This window comes from Thunnus maccoyii, chromosome 22 (assembly GCF_910596095.1).
Source record: "Thunnus maccoyii chromosome 22, fThuMac1.1, whole genome shotgun sequence".
NCBI classification, from domain to species: domain Eukaryota; kingdom Metazoa; phylum Chordata; class Actinopteri; order Scombriformes; family Scombridae; genus Thunnus; species Thunnus maccoyii.
Genome location: NC_056554.1, coordinates 13,171,041 through 13,190,735, shown reverse-complemented (window position 1 = coordinate 13,190,735; position 19,695 = coordinate 13,171,041). Strand labels below are relative to the sequence as shown.

At 38.8% G+C, this 19,695-nt stretch overlaps 1 protein-coding gene across 1 annotated transcript; it reads right to left on the bottom strand.

Moving 5' to 3' along the window:
• Window positions 1-964: 964 nt before the first annotated feature.
• acadvl (acyl-CoA dehydrogenase very long chain) lies at window positions 965-18,059 on the bottom strand. Its single transcript, XM_042401216.1, has 22 exons — window positions 17,957-18,059; window positions 17,520-17,704; window positions 17,213-17,299; window positions 17,037-17,100; window positions 14,602-14,673; window positions 14,399-14,471; window positions 14,235-14,299; window positions 14,006-14,140; window positions 13,156-13,300; window positions 12,846-12,975; window positions 12,564-12,689; window positions 12,242-12,440; window positions 11,000-11,104; window positions 10,518-10,604; window positions 9,943-10,005; window positions 7,353-7,454; window positions 6,735-6,832; window positions 6,044-6,116; window positions 5,726-5,798; window positions 5,062-5,134; window positions 4,719-4,794; window positions 965-2,813 (listed from the first exon to the last, which is right to left on the bottom strand). Exons 3-22 carry the CDS (start codon window positions 17,284-17,286, stop codon window positions 2,676-2,678), a joined length of 1,971 nt encoding a protein of 656 aa, XP_042257150.1. The 5' UTR covers window positions 17,287-17,299; window positions 17,520-17,704; window positions 17,957-18,059; the 3' UTR covers window positions 965-2,675.
• Window positions 18,060-19,695: the final 1,636 nt, after the last annotated feature.

The following is a 19,695-nucleotide window of genomic DNA, read 5'->3' as shown; positions in this document are numbered from 1 at the left end:
CCAAAATAAATAAAAAAGCTCATGCAAATCTCAGTAAAATATCAGCCTGTCGCATCTGATACTGCCCTCACACCAGGAGACGCGAGACACACTTAAGTGGAAATTAAGTGTAAATAACCTTCCAGGAATAGCTTATTCATGTGTGAATTCTAACAGTTTTAATCTCACAACTTTAGCCTCTCAGACCAGAGCAGAATTGTTCTTCACAAACATAAACAGGTGCAAGTGTGTGCGCTTTCTCCACGTGCAGCACAGAACATATAGTGTATTTGCATGTGTCATTTCCAGCTAAGTGAATGTTAAAATAAGCTGTAACTCCTAACTTCCTCTACTAGTTGGACACATACAATTCTACAGAATTAATTTAAGAATATATTTTGGTCAATTTTGTCCTTTTAAATAGATTATGAGGCTGAATGTATTAAATGAAACATTTTAAAAGAGCAATACACGATTCTGAGCTAAGTGTCCCTTCTGGAGAAAGAACAAAAGGCCTAAAAAACCCCAACTTTCACAAAGCAAAGTTGTTTGCTTTAATGCTTCCTCTCTCAATATTTACCACTACTAAATAAGGGGAAATTATATAATCAGCAAGGAGTGTCTACAGGTAGGTAATGACTGTTGCTGAGCTTGTCAGTTACTCTTTCAGTCATATAGAGGCACACATGCAGGGGAAATTCTCAACGTTTAACCACAGCCCTGAGCGTGTCTGTGTCTAGCACCCACAGCGCAAACACACCAAGAGTCAATGTGTATATAAAGGCAGGAAGAGGTTCCTGTTTTTATTTGACAGCAGCATTTATGCACCGCCAGGCATCTAGTGGCAAAAAGTACTTACTGGCATCCCTCTTCAGTGCTTTAGCCTTGAGGCTGCAGAAGTGAAACCAAAGTTGCAGGTTATTTAAAATACAACAGAAATAGGAAGCAACTTTGGCGGGAAGGGTGTTAGAAAATAATGCGTCGATGGAATTTTTTTTTTATTTTTGCTGAGCTTACAACATGTAATTGTTTTTATACAGGTTACAAAAGCTTTTACAAGAAGAGTTTAAGGAAACCAGAAAGTGTAGTTTGGCTTGTTTAAAAGCGACATTCACAGATATGGAGACAAAATGTTTTAAGGATCTGGATTTAAACAGAGGCAATAGCTGTACTGCAACAATATTCAGGCTTAAAGACAGAAAAATGGGCGGCACAAATAAATTAAAGTAATAAGGACATCCATTGCTTTCACCGGTGTCGGCTTGACAGATAAACGGCTAGACAGTTGAACAGATTTATCCCAGTGGGTAACTGCTTTATTAAACCAAAACTCTCAAAGAAGATCTGCAAAAACACTGTCATTCTACCAAAACATACTGTATATTCCCTTTAAAGTCACGTTATCATATTACCTGTTATTAAATCACCCGACATGCACATTCAGCATTCAGACAACCGGTTACTGACTGAGCAGCAGGCGTTGTTTGTCACAACACAAATCATGGCGAGGCAAAAAAAAAAAAATGTGCAGACATGATTTAGGTTTTATGGATGCTTTAACACAATTTAAACTTTTCATAAGTATATATTTACCTGTTTATTATTAAAGTACCACCATTATATGTACACAACCCTGATGTCTGTAACAAATTACAGCTATTTGTTAAAAATATTTAAAAACCAGGTTTGCAAGCCCGATGGTTAATTTTGTACAATTACAGTTAATGATGCCTGCTACCTTTTAGCAGAGAAAATAAAATTCTTAGGTCGTTAATGTGACAGCTATTAGTAAAGAATGATGTTGACCTGCACACTGGTTTTTGTGTTATGACTAAAAGTCGCAGCAGGGAGTCTGAACAGCATCTGCGGATCAGTTTGTAAGGCAAAAAGGTTTTTGCTCCGGACGTTAATGTTAATCGTGATGAGCACCGAGTGAGCTTGACATGCAGAAAAGGAATCATGTACATAAACACCACACCATTATATACATTTGAACACAGTGGAGATATGTGAAGAAATTAAAAGGAAAAAAATAATAAATCAGTCCTTTGAAATACTTTTTGTGAATAAATTAAATCACAAATTTGTTCATTGACTGGCGTATCTAAAGTTGCATTGATGTTGTTGTATTTATGTTTAATCAACGAAAAAAAAAAAACACTGTAACTTAGTAAAGTTTCAACAGATTAAATCAAAAGATCATTAAAGACATTCAGTCATCAATGGTTGTTAAATGCAGGTGATAGATGGGCTGAACAATTTGAGGAAATAGTGATTTTTTTTTTTTTTTTTTTTAAACCCATTGACTAATTTTCATGATTTTTACTTTCCATTCAACTCAACCTTAAAATTCAGTTTGAGTTTTTCATGCTTTAAGTTCAAAACGATGATATTCTGACAGCTACAACCTGTCATCAGCATTAAATAAATAAATGATGTGAATGAAAAAACAGGTTTCCCCCCCCACGGCAGCAAAATCGCTTATCAATCGAATTCACGCATGAAAGCTTAATTATACAGAGCGGATAAAAAGGGCACTGATGTGTGATGGAGCTGTAAAGTTGATGAATAAAAAATGTATGAGGGGACTTGGTGAACATGACCAAGAAGCAGGTTAGAGATCCGGAAGAGTGGAAAAAAAAAAAGAAAAATGGAAACAGAAGAGCAGACATCAGGATACGGGAAGCGTAGTGTGCTTAGAAACCCAGAGGGTGAGGAGAGACCACCCCGCCGTTCTCCACCACCGCCGTAGAGATGGCCCGCAGGTTCTTGAAGAGTTGTCTGGACTCGCCGGAGCGCAGAGTCTTGATGTCCCGTATGACTCTCTCGTAGGCCTGATGGATGGAGGTTTTAACAAAAACTGAGCTCAGAAGGTTTCTCTCTTAAAAACCGGTGGAACATCTCTAAATAATTCATCAAGAGCTGACACAGTGTGAAACAAAACCATAAAAAAAAAACAAAAAAAAAAACCATAAGTTATATTTTGAAAACCGGCACATCCTGCTGAGTGTAATCACATCATCAAACCACATCAAACAAACGAGTGATGTGAGGAAATATTTTAGATTGTACACTAGGAAAAAAAAAAAAATTACAAATTAATCAGATAAAGGTCAGAGTGTTTGCTGAGTTTGTGAAATGTAACTGCCTCCTCACGTTACAATGTCACTTCTACAAGCTAGTTTGGGTTTGACTGAGTGGGTTGCATTCAAATGACTTAAAAAAAGGTGTTAGTTTGAATTTGTTTGATCTTAACTTTTCAGAGCTGCCTACAAACTGAAACTAGATGGCAGCTGTTTGAACTGATATTAGAAGAATCTTCATTACTAAGTATATCAGTTTCTGAAAAATTAAGCTTCTTAAAATAACAGATGATTCAATCCAAACAGGCAAAAACCTGCAATAAAAAGTCATTTTAACTGTCTGTATTTTGTTTGACTTGATGTCAGTTATGTTGAGTCAGGTCCTTTTCTCCATGGTGACTCTCTCATTTCTTGTCGAGAAATATAACTGCCCCTCCCAGATAATCGCTAAAACAGAAGTAGGTTAGTATTCCTTGAACCAATACTTTGATGTGACGAGATACGCTCTGGGTTTAAAATCCCGCTCCACTCAAAAATGTGTTGTTACTTCACTTGAATGTTTGAGTAACACTATGTGTCCGCAAGTCTGTTTTTACTTTCTTCTGCTGAAAGAGGAAAGTTTGATATTAATGAGGAAGTAGGAGAGGTCTGGTTTTAGGATTTTAATGAGGAAATAGAGCCTTTTTATCCAAAGCGGAGCATTTTCTGTATTGTGAAACATGTCTGAAGGGGATCTTTGACATTTTTTTTTTTTTCTGGTCTTAAAAAGGTGACACACATATTCCAACTAGCCAACTAATCAAATGATATGGATGTATATTAATACAGATGTAACATACGCCTCTTGCATGTTACATTAAATACATAATTTGAGCTTTTAACAGTCACTATGTAGTAATTTTACCTTTATTTAATAGTTGTAAAGGTGTATGTCATATTTTTATGCTGTTATCTTATATTTAATACTTGGCTACACAGTATCCACGGTAACAATGCAGCTATAATGCACTGGGGGAATAAGTCAGACCGGGCTTGTATCCCCCGGGTGATTGTGTGACTGTTAAATGGAAACCTGTAAATATTACTGTATAGACGATCTGAGAGAGACTTTATTACTAATTATAACTATATTGACAGAGTGATTATCTATGTGTACTGATAAATCTGTATCAATAGTGTCTTTGTGTAATTTGTAATATAGTAAATCTTTCCTGGTCAAAGTTAGACTGTTGGCCCTGTAATTTGTAATTTAACGGTTTTATAAAAAGGTATTATAAGTTTCCTTTGATTATGATTTTATTTATACTAAATAGTTTCACTGAGACCGGGCTTGTATCCTCCAGACCCTGAAATGCTTGCAGGCAAAAAAAAAAAAAAAAAAAAAACACACGCAGAGACTGTAGGCTGTAACTATTATCAGCGACCTAAGAGACTTAACGGGGGCGTTATAAACTATGAGGTTAATATAGTCAGAGAAGATAATCCCCCGTTACACAGACATCAAATATTACATACATATTTTACTCTTTTCAATATCAACCCATTTCTATAAGCAAGTTATTTTTATTTCACACAGATATTTGTGTCTGTGTGTGTGTGTGTGTGTGTGTGTGTGTGTGTGTGTGTGTGTGTGTGTGGTTTTGAAGAGGATCTTACCTCCATACACCAGGTCTCACACAGCATCTTCTCATGCTGAGCTGCGGCGTGGCCTTGACTCAGAGAGCGTGAAGCCCTGCAAATGAAAAGAAGAAGAAGAAGATGATGAAGAAGAAGAAAAAAAAAAGAAAGACATGTCGCTTTAGGCTGTGTAGGTGTATGAATGTGGAAGAAAAGTAGATGATTGAGAAAGTGAGTGGGAATGTGTGGCTAGAGAGGCAGTGTATGAAAGTGTGTGTGTGTGTGTGCGTGTGTGTGTGTGTGGGGGGTGATGCGAATGTAATAGGGTCAGAGAAAACAGAGCATGACATGATTTTGCTCTTTTTTTTTAACGTTTGCATACCTGGACAGGACGACAATCATGGCGTACAGATCAATGGCGCAGTCTGCCACTCTCTTCAAGACAAACTGCTCGTCTGCAAAAGGGAAATAATTGAATCAAATTATCACAAACATATTGCCGATAAAACATACAATGTGATATTTGACATCACGGCCTGACATCAAATGTTTTGTTTTGTCTGACTAAGGCCAAAAATATTCATCTCATCATCACAGAAGACAAAGAAAACCACAAAATCTTCACATCTGACAAGTTGTCACATTTGGGTATTTATGCTTAAAAAAAAAAAAAAAAAAAAAAAAAAAAAGAAAGAAATAAAACCCAAAATATTTGATTATCAAAATAGTTGCTGATTAATCTTCTGTTGATCAACTTATCAATTAATCATTGCAGCTGTAAAGGACATGTTATACTTGGTGACAAACCTAAAGTGCATGACTTTCTGTTGACACGTCATAATTTTCCTCCGTTTAAGCTAATGGGTTCGATTTCTGCTCTTCAAGACTCAAAAAGAAATCGCTTAATGTCTGAAATGACTCAACACGCCTGTCCATCTCCCCCTAAAAAGTGAAAAAAGGTGCCGAATGGGGATTTTTTTTTTTTTTTTTTAGAAATGTGCACAGCCCCCACAGAGTTTTTCTCCACCTAACATGTTCACACTCACCGATAATCTTCTTGCCGTGTTTGATCAGCAGCTCCTCAATGACCGCTCCGAACTGTTCGATGGCTTTAACTGTCTAGAAAGCAGAAACTAAAGTCAGAGGGTGATAGGTGCCGTTCAAAATAAAAGGTGTGTATAAGTAATTTGGGGCTAAAAAAAAAGTACCGTAGCAGTTAAATAATAATATCACCAAAAATCACAACTGTTCTACCATCTCTCGCTGACATCTGGACACCCACTCACTTGGTCCAAGCTGCTTTGGGCAAGCCCCTAAAATAAACGGCTAAACTGGAAAGTGTATAAAAAGAACATTTAACACACCAGTTCGCCGCTGTGTGCCAGCTCAGGGTGAACGGTTCCCTGCAGAGTCAGACCTGTGCTCAAACCAGCCTTCCTGCAAACACAACAGAAAGGACACTGTTACCGCAACATGACTGAGGAAGTATAAATAAATTAACCAATGTCCTCAATTAGTGTCTAAACTTGATCCGTTTAGCCTCAATTTTGGTGTACGATTAGAGGCTTTTTACCAGCGTTAATGACCCAAAACAATTACATGGCTGATATTTTGAAATCTAAAACCTCTTTTTAAAAAAAATTGTGGCTTTTAGGCAGGATGGCGCTGCTTCTGCTCAGATGCCTGCTGCAACCGAGTGGCATCACAAAGGAGATAAGTGTCATTTAAATAATGGACGGCTGTGGCTCAGGAGGCAGAGCGGGTCCTCGGACAAGATACTGAACCCCAAATTGCTCCCAGAGGCTCTGCCATCAGCGTGTGAATGTGTGTGTGAATGTGTGTGTGTGTGAATGTGGCTTGTGGTGTAAAGCGCATTCATTGGGCGGAAGACTAGAAATGCAGCCTATTTACAATAGATTAATAAACTGCATTCATCATGTATTCTGCATGTCGAGGGAAGTCCCACAGTCGGCTACAGCAGTTTATACTTCCTGTCACCCAGACGGAAGAGAGAAAGAGAGAAGTGTGTGTGTGTGTGTGTGTTTATGATGCAACCTCTTGGCTCTCTTGGTGATTTCTCCTGCAAGAAGCCCGGCGTTGCCCAGAGGGTTCTTCAGGGCCTTTTGTAAGCCCTTCAGCTGGTTACCAGCATTCTGGAGAAGAAGAAGAAGAAGGAGACAGATGCAATATTATCCATCACAAGTGTGAATATTTCGCTCCTTCAGTGGCAGGCTGCCTAACCCGCGGCGTGTGAAGGAGAGATACCGCAGGTCCCACCTTCCAGCTGCTGAATTTACAATCAACACCACTCCCAGTAAACCACATGCACCAAAAGTGACAAAATCACTCGTGTGCCGTGTCGGTGTATACCAACTTGTGCAATAGCAATATTGCTCTTGCACAATAATGTGAATTCAACCACCGAGTCCTTTACCTTGTTTATTGTATCTTGCTTTTATTAACCGATGCGTCTCGCTATTGTGTCTTTGCTTATGCGACGCTGAAACTTTCCCCGTTGTGAGGTTAATAAAAGATTATCTTATCTAAGGAAGTACAGAAATGACTTCCTCTCTACGGCATGTCTGTGTTTTGTCCACGCAGGCATTATCACATCACAGCATGCTGAGTGTGAGAAAAGCAATATCACAAAAAAAAAAAAGAGAGAGTTTTTACCTGGAAGCCGTTGAGGGCCACAAAAAGCCTGAGGATGTCGTTCGTGCCCTCAAAGATGCGGAAAATCCTCAAATCCCTCATGACTCTCTCCACTCCGGAGTCCTGTGGAAACAGATACAGAGAGATGATGATGAGTTTCTACTTGATCAACTAGCATTAGCCAACATGCATATTTAATCATATCTTACACTTACAAGACATTTTGAGCTTAGCCTCTCTGATAAGTTCAAATAAGGTAGTGAAAAAAAAACAAAAAAAAAACGCCAGACGGAAACCGGAACAGAGATGTTCTAGCTTTTAAATTCTGCATGTGTAAGACATTGTTCATGTTTTCTGACCAGAACAGCAGAAATGAAAATGTACAGGGGCACACTGCTGACTGCGGCTGAACGATTCCGGAAAAAAAAATCTAATTGCGGTTATTTTGACTGATATTGCAACTGTGATATGATTTGCACGATTAGAGGGAATGATCATTTTATTTAATTATTCTCATTTTAATTGAAAAACCATTAAAATGATTAAGATGTGATTTTTGAGAGGATCTGCACCAAACAAAGATGTTTTCTTGAATCTGTAAAATATGATGTGTAGGCCAGTACATCTCTGCAGCACAACAATATTTATTTTATGGTATTTTGATGCACGTTTCACCTTTAACTAATATCGCACCTCACGCGATTTGAAAATTGCCGGAAGCCAAAGTGCGATTTCGATAAAACTTCGATGAATTGTTCATCCCTACCTCTGAATCTGCTTGTTTGGTAAAATGAAACTCTGAGTCAAAATGTTATAAACTCTCTTCCTTTAAAACAATTCATTGCTAATGTCACAAATCACTAGTAGAAACACAGCAGAAGCAGATAAAATTACAGAAACGACTGCAAAAATCTCTGAGATCAGTGTTACAGCCTACGATAAGAACATGAGTGGAGCTTAAAAAATCAGGTTCTAAGTCAGTCCTGTGTGAATTAGTGCTGCTGTTAAACTGAGTTAAACTGTACAGGTAATTGTGTCTGTGCCCTTTAAAACGACTACAGAGGAGAATTTGCACCACAGTTTCCACCTCTGCAGTTAAGAGCTTCAAAGTGTTGCTCCATGACCCGGCATACTTTCCACTGTATTAGGAACCTGTCAGTGTAAGACATCCGCCTAAGAAGTGGTATATTCTCTGGTTTATTTTAAGACGAAGCAACATTATTGTTTACATAGCTTCACTTCGCCCCCATATCTTCGACTAGCTTATACCGGCCTATTCTGGTGAACTTCTGGTTGGTTTGCTTCCCTGAGAAAACCATCTATGCGGTTTCATAACTGAGCAGTGTCTCACATGTACTAACTGTGTGACTCAATACCACACTCACAAACCAAGACTTTGCTGCCATATATGCGCTGTATTGTCCATGTTTCTTCTGTGAAACAACAAAAAAGGTAGAGCCTCTTTCACTGCGCTCTTATCTTATGTGATGACATAAGCCAGCGTTGACAACAACAACTAAGTTGATTCAGATCAGTTTGCCACTGATCCATATACACCTGATGTAGAAATAAGCTCTTAAGTAAACATCAAGCTCAAGTCAATATTGGCTGCAAATATTGTTCGAACACATTATTTAATGTAGTTAAATAATATTAGAGTGATGATGTAAAACAGGAAAAACAACCTCTATCAAACAATAGTACCAGGAACTGAGAAGATCCAGAAAATAAACCAGGAACAAAAAGTCTCTTTTGCATATTGTAGTTTGAGTTTGAGCCAAAACTGTGGTACCATGAAGACTCTGCAAATAGACCGGTAATAAAAACTGTTTTATTAGTGACACAAATTTTTGCATGTGATCTTGTTTTATCTCTCGTTTACTTTTTCTTGCTCTCGATCGCTTTAAAGTCGGTAGTAATGACAAGAAATGTTCCGTCACACCTAATATAGATACTACCAGCAAATATTGTTAGTCGAGAGTGTGACTGAATGCTGTACACGAGTTGTTGCAGACTCTCCCGTTCGTGTTTCGGTGAGCGATGGTTCAGAGCCGCAAACTCAACTCCAATAGTCCCTTGAATGTGAAAATACTATCTTCAAAGGAAGGGAATTATTTAGATCCAGGAAATATTAAGACCCTGTAGTCAAAACACAAGTTAAGTTTATAAATTTCTAAAATGGTTCCAGGGTTCCTGAAAACGTTCTTGCGCTGAGAACTGTCCATTTTATAAACAGAAGAGGGATTTTTTTGGGGGCCAGTGAGTACAGTACTATAGCTTATATATACTTTACCTCATTTGGACAAAAGTATCTGCTAAATTTAGTAAATGGAAATGAAAACAGCCCCGGAACTGTAGACCCTACAGTTTAAATCCAGATCCAATTACTAAAAAAGTTCCCCGGTTTCTAGAAAAGCGTACAGATTAGCAGGTGCTCACTTATCCCAGCTTCAAGATCACAACATAAATACTTTACACTGTCAATATATTTGTGTACACTGTATATGGCAGAATCAATAATAAATTTAACAGGCAGTAATGCAAACTGCTCTCGCTTTTTTGGTTTTCAACTGGTTTGTTTGTTCCAGGATGCCAACTGAGCTGAACTCACCTTCATGAAACCCATGCCGCCCATGACCTGAATGCACTCGTCTGTCACAGTCCATGCTGCTTCCTGTCGAAATATTAAAAAGATGTAAAAAAGTGATTTCACTCTGCTAAGTCATCTTATTTTAAACAAATGGGCCTTGAGGCATCAACTTCCTGAGTTTTCTCTTCAGACTTCCACAGAATGCAGAACATCATCGATGTTGTGAAAGAGGAGCGACGAAGTGACTTAATCACATTTCTGTATGACACACCATAATCTGAGTTGCATTAATACTACAAACATAAAGCCTTCTTTACTCTCATGAATGAGACGGTACGGTTATCATTAACAATCGCCCTCATGAGCCTTGATGTACTGGTTATATAGTTACAGTAAAGATGTTGTTGTTTACATACAGTCCTGCCTAAAAGTTATTAATTATAATAGTGACACCACAAGAAAACTGCATATTCCAAAAGGCTCCCTTCTTACCATAACAGCTGACATAAAAGGCAATTAAACACAGTCAACCAGGCATTATATTTGCACCTCTGGAGCATTAAACCAATCAAAGAGTGCTATTAAAAAGTTCTTACAGAGGCAAAGATCTTGCTGATGGCAGCTTCTATCTGGAACTCAGTTGCTCCGCTGTCCATGTTGCCGCTGATCATATAGGCCATTGACTGCAAGAAGACACAGAAGAATTTTTTTTTATTTAGGTAAGCATGAATATATCTTTTCCATCTGTGCTACTGAAAGTTTCAATATTACTATTCATATTGTAGTAGTAATAATAATAATGGTAGTAAGAATTATAACATTTGTGCTCAAAAGATATTTGTTAGGCAGGAAATCAACATGCTTTGTGCCACATATCACCCAGCGAGATGGACGATTATTGCTGTTGCAGCTGTTTAAGGGTATAACAGGAAGTGATGGCTGATGTTGTAAGATACGGTCGGTGTTTAGCTCCACACTATTTTAGCCAGAATCAGCACTGGTGATTTGTTTGTGAAAGGATGGTTGAAATAAATGTAAAATCAGAGCTGGGTACAAGTAGAAAGATACTAAATCTGACCTCAGTGACATATTGCAGCATTGCCATGCGAGCCATCTTCTCCTGGATGGCTCCGTAGTTGTGGATCTTGTTCCCGAATTGGGTCCTGTTGGCTGCATGGTCCACCTGGTGAAAAGGGGGAGAGAGTGAAAGCTGCTATCACGTCGTTCATATTAACAGCTCGTGTGCAACATTGCCAGACAGTTTCTGTTGCAGGTTGTCTCTCTCTCTCTATACATACACACACATACATACATACATACACACACATATTTGGAGTCCTCGTTGAAATGTTATGGCCGTCTGGCTTTTGTGCAAAAGGCGGAAATCTGGTGAGATTGTGGGTCAGTATGCAGAGGGGCCCGAACAATGTAATGATGTCAAGCAAAGATCACAGCACAACCACACTGTTGTTTTGGTTGGAAATGAAACATGATCTAAAAAAAGGTAAGCAACTGAAGTGAAACTGCCACCTTTAAAAGTTCAACCAGTTAAAAAGTGCTGCGTTGCACCAGTGTGAATTATAAACAAGCTAAACCACTGACTAAGTTACAAACCACATTGCATCAATCATCAAAATCATCGATTACACCGTACGAAACAGCAAGAATCGTTTTCTGACTAGCACTTACGTTGCATGTGCAGTAAACACAGAAATGGCCGGGCTGATATTGAACAGGTAAAATTTGTGGCACATGTTGGAAGTGTTTTCATCAAAAAACAAACAAACAAACAAACACAAAAGACACAAACCTTCTGCCCCATACTTTTCTGATGATGAAACTATCAAACAGGTTGACTCATGTTTCTCAGCACATGAGGTAAGTCTGTCCCTGCTGCAACTCACCTTAAAGTCAAATACTGGTCACGTTTATTTTTATAAAAACACCTTCTTCAATTACTCTGATACTGACATGACAAAATAAATATTTAGAGGAACGTTAATGGTGTGAACTTAACGTGTGATACTGTGCTGTTCTTGAGAAGTGAAAATGTTCTAAGAAAACAGACATCTGACTCTGCAGCAGGAAGTTGCATTACAGACAAAGGCCAGATCGAACTATCAGATAGGGAATTTCCCACCACCTATGAGTTAAACATATGATTAAAAAGAGGGGGAGTCACAAAGACAGTACAGATAAGAGACAGTGGGAAACACACATAAAAGCTCTACATGGAAGTTTTAGGTTCCAAATTATAAGAAGAGCTCACACTTTACTCTCTTCCTGTCTACTTGTATGGATCTAGAGGCGTGTTGCTCACAGCTTTGTTGATGACTCCTTTCATGGTGCCGGAGAGGGCAGCCGCCATGCCGAATCTCCCGTTATTCAGGATGTTCATGGCCACTTTGAAGCCTCCGCCCACCTCGCCCAGCACGCAGTCGGCTGGCACACGAACGTTATCGAAGTAGACCTCGGCCGTGTTGGAGGCCTTGATGCCCATCTTCTTCTCGGGAGGCCCGCTGCGAGTGAGAAGGTGGGGCGAAGATATAAAAAAGTGGAAAAAAAAGTGAGATTTAAAGAAAAAAATAAATAACCGCGTGATAAAAAAAAGGTCAATGATGTAAAGGAAAAAGTATCCTCACTGTGTCACCCCGCCAAAGCTCCTCTCCACGACGAACGCTGTGATCTTGTCCTTCATCTCTCCTGTCTTGGGATCCTTCATAGGGGTCTTGGCGAACACTGTGAAGATCTCAGCCAGACCTCCGTTGCTGACAGGAGAAAAAAAAAAAAAAAACAGATTAGGAAGAGACGATACAATACAATATGTTGACACCATTACCTTGTCAACATATTGTACAATGCTGCCAGCTTGTGGTCAAAGTACCAAAACGCTTTGATCAGATGTAGTTCAGCTGTGCCCTCACCTGATCCAGATCTTGCTTCCGCTGAGAGTAAAGTACTGTCCGCAGGGCGACTGTACCGCGGTGGTTTTGATGGAGGCGGCGTCCGAACCACTGGCCGGTTCAGTCAGGCAAAAGGCGGCGATGTTTTCACCTGGACGGACCAACAATCACATATAAATGCAAGAAACAGTCAAGAAATGTAGTTTCTTTCCTTCATTAGATTACATTCCTTAATGGTACAATGAATATTTTTGTTTGTACTTTTTCTTTAGGTGGAGAAATATAAATAAATACATTAATAAGCTTGTTTGCTGATGTCAATCCAGATTACCTGTGGCGAGTTTAGGCAGGTACTTCTCCTTCTGGGCCGGATTTCCGAAAAGCAGAATGCCCTTGAAGCCGATGGACTGGTGGGCACCTAGAGTGATGCCGACACCCAGGTCGTGACTGCCGACGATCTCAACCAGTCGAGCGTACTGTGAGATAGATTGATGTTATCACGTTAGACTGGTTCCCAGCTGTCTCACACACTGAACAAATAAAAAAAAGTGTTTACTAAAGGTGTTTTCACATTGTTTTTGGGGTAGTCACCCCGAACCATGCTGGCAGCACTAGAGTCGACTGTTTCTGCTTGTGTAATTCCTCCTGGCATGATTTGCCGAACAAATATCTCCAGATTTTGTTGTGTCGACCTGTTTTTATTGTAGAATGGCACCGCTAACGAAGCGCCGCTAATTGGGTTACAAACACGTTTCATCATCTATGAATTCTCCACATTTTCATCATTTAAATGTTAGTTTTTTCATCAGCTGGAACTTAACGCCGCTCTGATACAGCTGTAAGCCATCAGCAAAACAGTAAAATAAAGCAGATATTTGAACGTGCAAACAGGAATGCAGGAGAGAAACTAAACTTTAAACCGCAAAAATTCAGTTAGATGCTACGAAAGTACTGAAAAAACAGCTTTCTCTCTCAGGTCTCCAGCACAGACACACGAGTTGAGTCTCACAACACGCTGCTTGTCTGAGGAGGAGGAGAAGGGGGGGTCGTCACGGGTTGGCTGCGGTCGGCCCTGCCAGCCAATAGGATCATAGCAGCTTAAGTGGACCAACCTGGACTAGTGGAAAAACCCTATGATGTGTTCAGAGTAATTATCCCTAAAGCTAATCAAGCTGACATACCTGTGTGTTTGAGAGGCCGAGGCCACCCAAATCAGCCGGCACCTGCAGTCCGAAGGCACCCATCTCCTTCATGCCCTCCATGGTGTGATCTTCCACCTTCTCCAACGCGTCGTTCTTGGCGGGATCGTTCACCTCCTGCCGACGGGAAGCAGAAACACGGAGGGTGACAGGTGATTAAGAGGGAGGTTACGCAAATTTATCAGGAGGTCTCAAAGAGGTTTATAATTACCTCAAAGAATTTGCTAACAGGTCCCACGAGCTCTCTGAGAAACTGATCCTGCTCCTCGTTCAAAACTACGGCACAGACAAGAGAAATGTCAGATATACACACCTTTTTGATTAAATATTGGCAAATTTTTGAATCTACATTAATATCCTCATTAATATCCTTACCTGAGGGGAAGGGAAACACTTGAGGAGTAGCGATCTGCCCCTTGAAAATGCTGACAGCAAATGATTTGGATTCCTGCGGGGAAAGCAAAGTCAAACATAGTTAAGCTTGCGTCACAGCATGCACCGTATCCACATGTTATAGGAGAGAAATGATAACATGATCTCAAATATAATTATTAAACATATTTAGAGAAATAACCTACAGCAGCGACTGTCGCCTTCTCAGCTTTAGAGGCAGCGTCACTTCCGACTGCTGCTGGCTTATCCAGCACCGCCTAAAGAGAGCAAGACAGAGATATTCAAGAGAAGTGAGAAAAAGCTGTCAAAAACAAAACAGTTGCCTTGATAAAAAAGCAGCATAAAGTATCTTTGTAAGAAATTGAAGCTTCAAGAATAACTTAACATCCCCTGGAAATCTTGTTTTTGCTGACCTCCAGTGGTTTAACTTAACAACAAAAGGTGAAAGCATACTGTACATTCTTTAAATAAAAAACAAGGTCGGGACATAATATCTGATTAAAAGTGGGAAAAAAAGACGCTTTAGGAGAGATATTTCAGCTCTCTGCCAACTTTCAGTGCCCTATCTGAAGAAAGATGATTACATAAGTTAAATAAAAAGGCATCAGCAGGACAAAGGTAAACATGCAGACAGCGTGCTCTTCGTCGTTCACATACGGTGATCTAAAGCCAGTTTTATGAGCCAAAGAAAACATGAGTCAAAGTTTTTCCTACTCCAGTAAGGGCATCGGTTTGGTAAGACGCCCAAATGACTGATCTCAAGGCCCAAATAGGTGAGAGGTGACACTGAAGGCACAGCCAGCAAGTTGAGTCATCCAGCGACAGTGAGTGGGAGTGCTGTGGGCAGCTTACAGTTTATACTGGGGTGATTTTTAAAATGGAAATGGTTAATGAAAGGTTTCCAACAGTTTATCGCACAAATCAGCTTAGCCTTACAGCGAGTCACATGTTACTTTCAGCCGGGGAAACAAAAGTCAATTTTACTGTGTATTTTTCTAGACTAACACATGAGCAATGTACTATTCTTTATTTGAAGTTGAGTTGTTCTCATTACGTATTTTACTGTTTCAGTTGCCAGTAATAAGGAAACAGTATGAAAGCCTCACACATCATACCCACCACAAGACATTTGAGGTTGAGTTTTGGGGAGACAGTGATCGACATTTTTCACCATTTTATGGACCAAACATCTAATCAATTATTCAAGAAAATAATCAACAGATTAATCAATAATGAAAAAAAAGCCCTAAAAACCATTACTCCATGATCCTGACATTGACAGTAAATAATTACATTATATAAGTAGAGCAATTAAGCATCTGTTACCACATATGTAAACATACAGTACTGTCCAAAGGTTTGGACACACCTTCACATTTCCTCTGATGATAAAGTGTGTCCAAACATTTGACTGGTACTGTATGCTGCAAACATATAATCATGCTTGTAAAATACAAAAAAAAAAAAGTCGACTAAAAGAAACTATATTAGAGTTAATAGTTTTATTCAACCACAACTGTATATATTTATGATTGAATATGGTACTGAGAATTATGTTGTATATAATTTGTCAAAAAAGCAAAGATCTCTACACGCCCAGCTGAGATCTGGTATTTTACCACTGACTGGACGGTATGGGGACTGGTTTGTCTCCGCCAGCAGCTGAATTTACAAGAATGATCCAAATTTTAAGATACGTGACAATTTAAGCTAAAACAGTTACTACATACAGACAGTTTTGTTTTAGCTTGTTCGTAGCAATATGCTAGCAGCGGTGGACGAGAGACTGCAGACAGAGCAGATCGATATATTGCTTTTCTACATGTTTCTGTTTGTAGAACAGGTGTATTGATAAATTATTGGCTTTTTACTCGCAAAGATTATACTGCAATTACAGTGCGGTTAGCGGTAAAAAATAAATAAATAAATAAACGGACTATGACGGGACAAATTATTCACTTTTGACGGAAATGCACAAAGACTGAGTTGACTGTTCACATATGAAACATGTAAATTAGCCAGTTACTTGGAGAAAACCTGAGAGAAGAGAATAAAAGGGCCTTTATCGAGATAAGCTGTATGTGTGTAATAGTCCTTTTCTGTTAACAGTTCATGTGAGGTTTTGTCTCGTTTCATTTTATTTGTGTTTTTCTTTTTCCACATGCTTCTCTATGTGCTTTGTATGTATGTTACCGGAAGATGCATGTTTTGTAATCCCGTGTGGGATGGGCCAAATGTTTAACATGACAGAAATACAAAAAAAACAAAAACCTAAACTCATAAATGTGGCTGCTGAATCAAACATATACTCTACTTCTGAAACTTAAGAGTCCATCTGATTGTAAGACATTACATAAATGACATCTTCTCTGTAAATATATCTGTCCTTAACGCTGGTGTGTACAACACATACATGGTGTCACCTTTATAGCAGAGTCATGTGACCAGTGAACTTTCCCCTACTTCCAGCTGGAGGGGATGCCGACGTTATATCAGCCAGCCACTGAACACTAAACATACTCTAAAGATCGTAGCAAAACTGCAGCATGAAACAAACCAACCTGACAAAGAGCAAATTATATGTATAATTTATGTATTATATTGTATAATATGATCGTACCTGAGCGGTTTGGCTGGCATAGAGACGGGTGTTTTGCACACCAGCTACAACCTGACGCTGACCTCTGTAGCCAAAAACAAGACATTACACATAATTACAAACATATTTTTAGGCAAAATATCACATCTGGCTTAAGAGACAACCATGTTCAATAATGACATTTAAACGTTACCTACCCAGACAGCACCGGAGGCATCCTGAGGATGGTGCCGCACAGCGAGGAAGACTGGCTCACTTTACGAAGCAGCATGATTATATTTGTTCTATAAAAAAAATGAAAATAAAAGAATATATCGTTATTAGATAAATGACACAAAACAAATGACAGAAAAAAGGGAGCGTAGCTAACAGTTAACGTCGCGGGTTGCTAGCAGCTACGTAACGACGTCGGTTTGTTTTGTAACTAATGACTTTAACTCTTTGTACAGAAAGTAGCAGAAATATTTGGATTCCTTCGATTGAAAATAAAGTTATGTTGCATACCTGTGCAAGTTATATTAATACACGTCCCCAACGTCCGGCTACTAGTCGACCGCTGCTCCAAGTGACCCACTAAACTGATTTTTTTTTTCTCCTTTCAACCGGTCTTCTTCTTCTGCTGCTTCTTTTTATGTTTAATGGCGGGTGGTAACCAGCGTTCAGGCGCATTACCGCCACCTACTGTTAGACTGTGGAACAAAGTTATTACTGCAGTCTATGGTTATTACACTATGCAATACAGTTTTTGTTCCTAGGTAGTAAGTGTTATTTCCTAATTGTTTATGCCTTTGCTTTTGTGATATGGACAGTGATATTTTGAAGTTAACCTATTTCCAATGGGAAAACAGGCAAATTGTCACAGTTATGCAGACAAGTGGACCCAAATGCAGACACAACAAGCAGGCGACTGCAGGGACTGAAGAAAATAATCATTTATTTACCAGACAGACTCTGGTTACTGGCAGACCAAAGACAAAACTGTCTGACTTAAAACATGAGGTGCAAAAAAAAAAAAAAACAGCTGCAAACACTGAGATACATTGACCACAAACTAACAAGAACTCAAACAACAGACAGGTATAAATACACAAGGAACTAATAACAGAACAAGACACAGCTGGAGTGGAGCAGGCACTGGAGAAGGAGGGGAACAGAAGGATTGGTTAACGATGAAGACGATGAGTGTGTGGCAGACAACAACCGGGGCACGGCTAACGAGCTAACGAGACTAAACACTGAACAGGTGTGCAGTGGAAAACAGCCTGGGCAGGACTACAGCAGCACATGAAAAACACAAGGAATAAAACCAAAGCAAGATAACAGATATAAAACTAACAGAGCACTGGACTTAAAGGAAAAACAATACCAAGCTCAAGCACTAAACAAAGAAACACAAATGGCGAATGCGGTTATCAAGAACAATTTGTAACCCAGAGCAACACCAGAAACACAAAAAGTCCAGAAACAGAGTCTATATGACACCAATTTGCACATTTTCATTCACATAAAGTCAGAAAAAAACAACATATAAATCAAAATTAACATGTGTTTATACAAAAGTGACCATAAAAGATTTAGAAGTGAGTAGTGTTTCGAGATTTATGATTATACTGTGTCTCCCATCATCGTATCCGGTGATTCATATGCTGTTTTTTCTAAATTTGCTCGTTTTCCCACTTGAAATAGGTGCATCTCAAAATATCACTGTCCTGGTCATAAAAGCAAAGTTTGAAGGGAATAATTAGTCATTTTTAGCCAAATGACTAATAAAATAAACTGTAATTCTGTTGGGCCACACTCACTAATGGGTATAATGACATCTGCCCTCAGATATTATCCTAAACAGTGTTTATAAATCTGTTTTATTCTTACATGAATTATAAGAAATGAACAAAACATACAGTCCTGCGTTTCCACCGCAACGGTTAACGGCCCCCTCAATGAAAAAATCCTGAACCTAATGTCTACTCACCCTTTTTTCTGTTCTCACAAATAGAATAAAGGTTTCACAAATTTGAAAATGTGTTTTAATGAATCTCTTGAGTCTCCTTGTTAATGTAATCCTGATTTGACAAGTCTAAGTATAGTGGTTTTTGATCTGGACCTGGTCTAATGTGGTCTAGATGGGGAAAAAAGCAGTGAAATCGCCCTTTTTTTCAGTTTTCACCAGTAGAATAAAGGTTTCACAAATCTGAAAGTGGGTTTAATCAGCATTAAAGTTTTTGCTACGATGTCTAACACTTTTTTCAGAAGTGTAATTGGTTCAAGAAACGGAGAATCAGCCACTAAATATCATTATTTATGTTCCCCTTAACTCTGCCACCAGCGCACATCCATACTCTCGTTACGTGATGACTTTAACATTTTAACACAATCCTTTACATGTTGTAACAAGATATTTTTCATGTTATTTTGACGTATTTTCTCGTTATTACTAGATATCAAATTATTCCAGTTTTATAAGAAACCTTTCTTGTTACATAACTACATATTTGTTTGTTTGATCCAAAACAAACAGTCTGAGCCGAAAGGAAAACAAATATTATTGACTCAGTGTGTCAAAGTCAAATATTTACAAATACTCAATACAAGTGCTTAAAATTGATTGTACTTAGGTACAGCATTTGAGTGAATGTTTATTTTGGTGCCTAAATATTGATAATACAATAATTGATAAAGC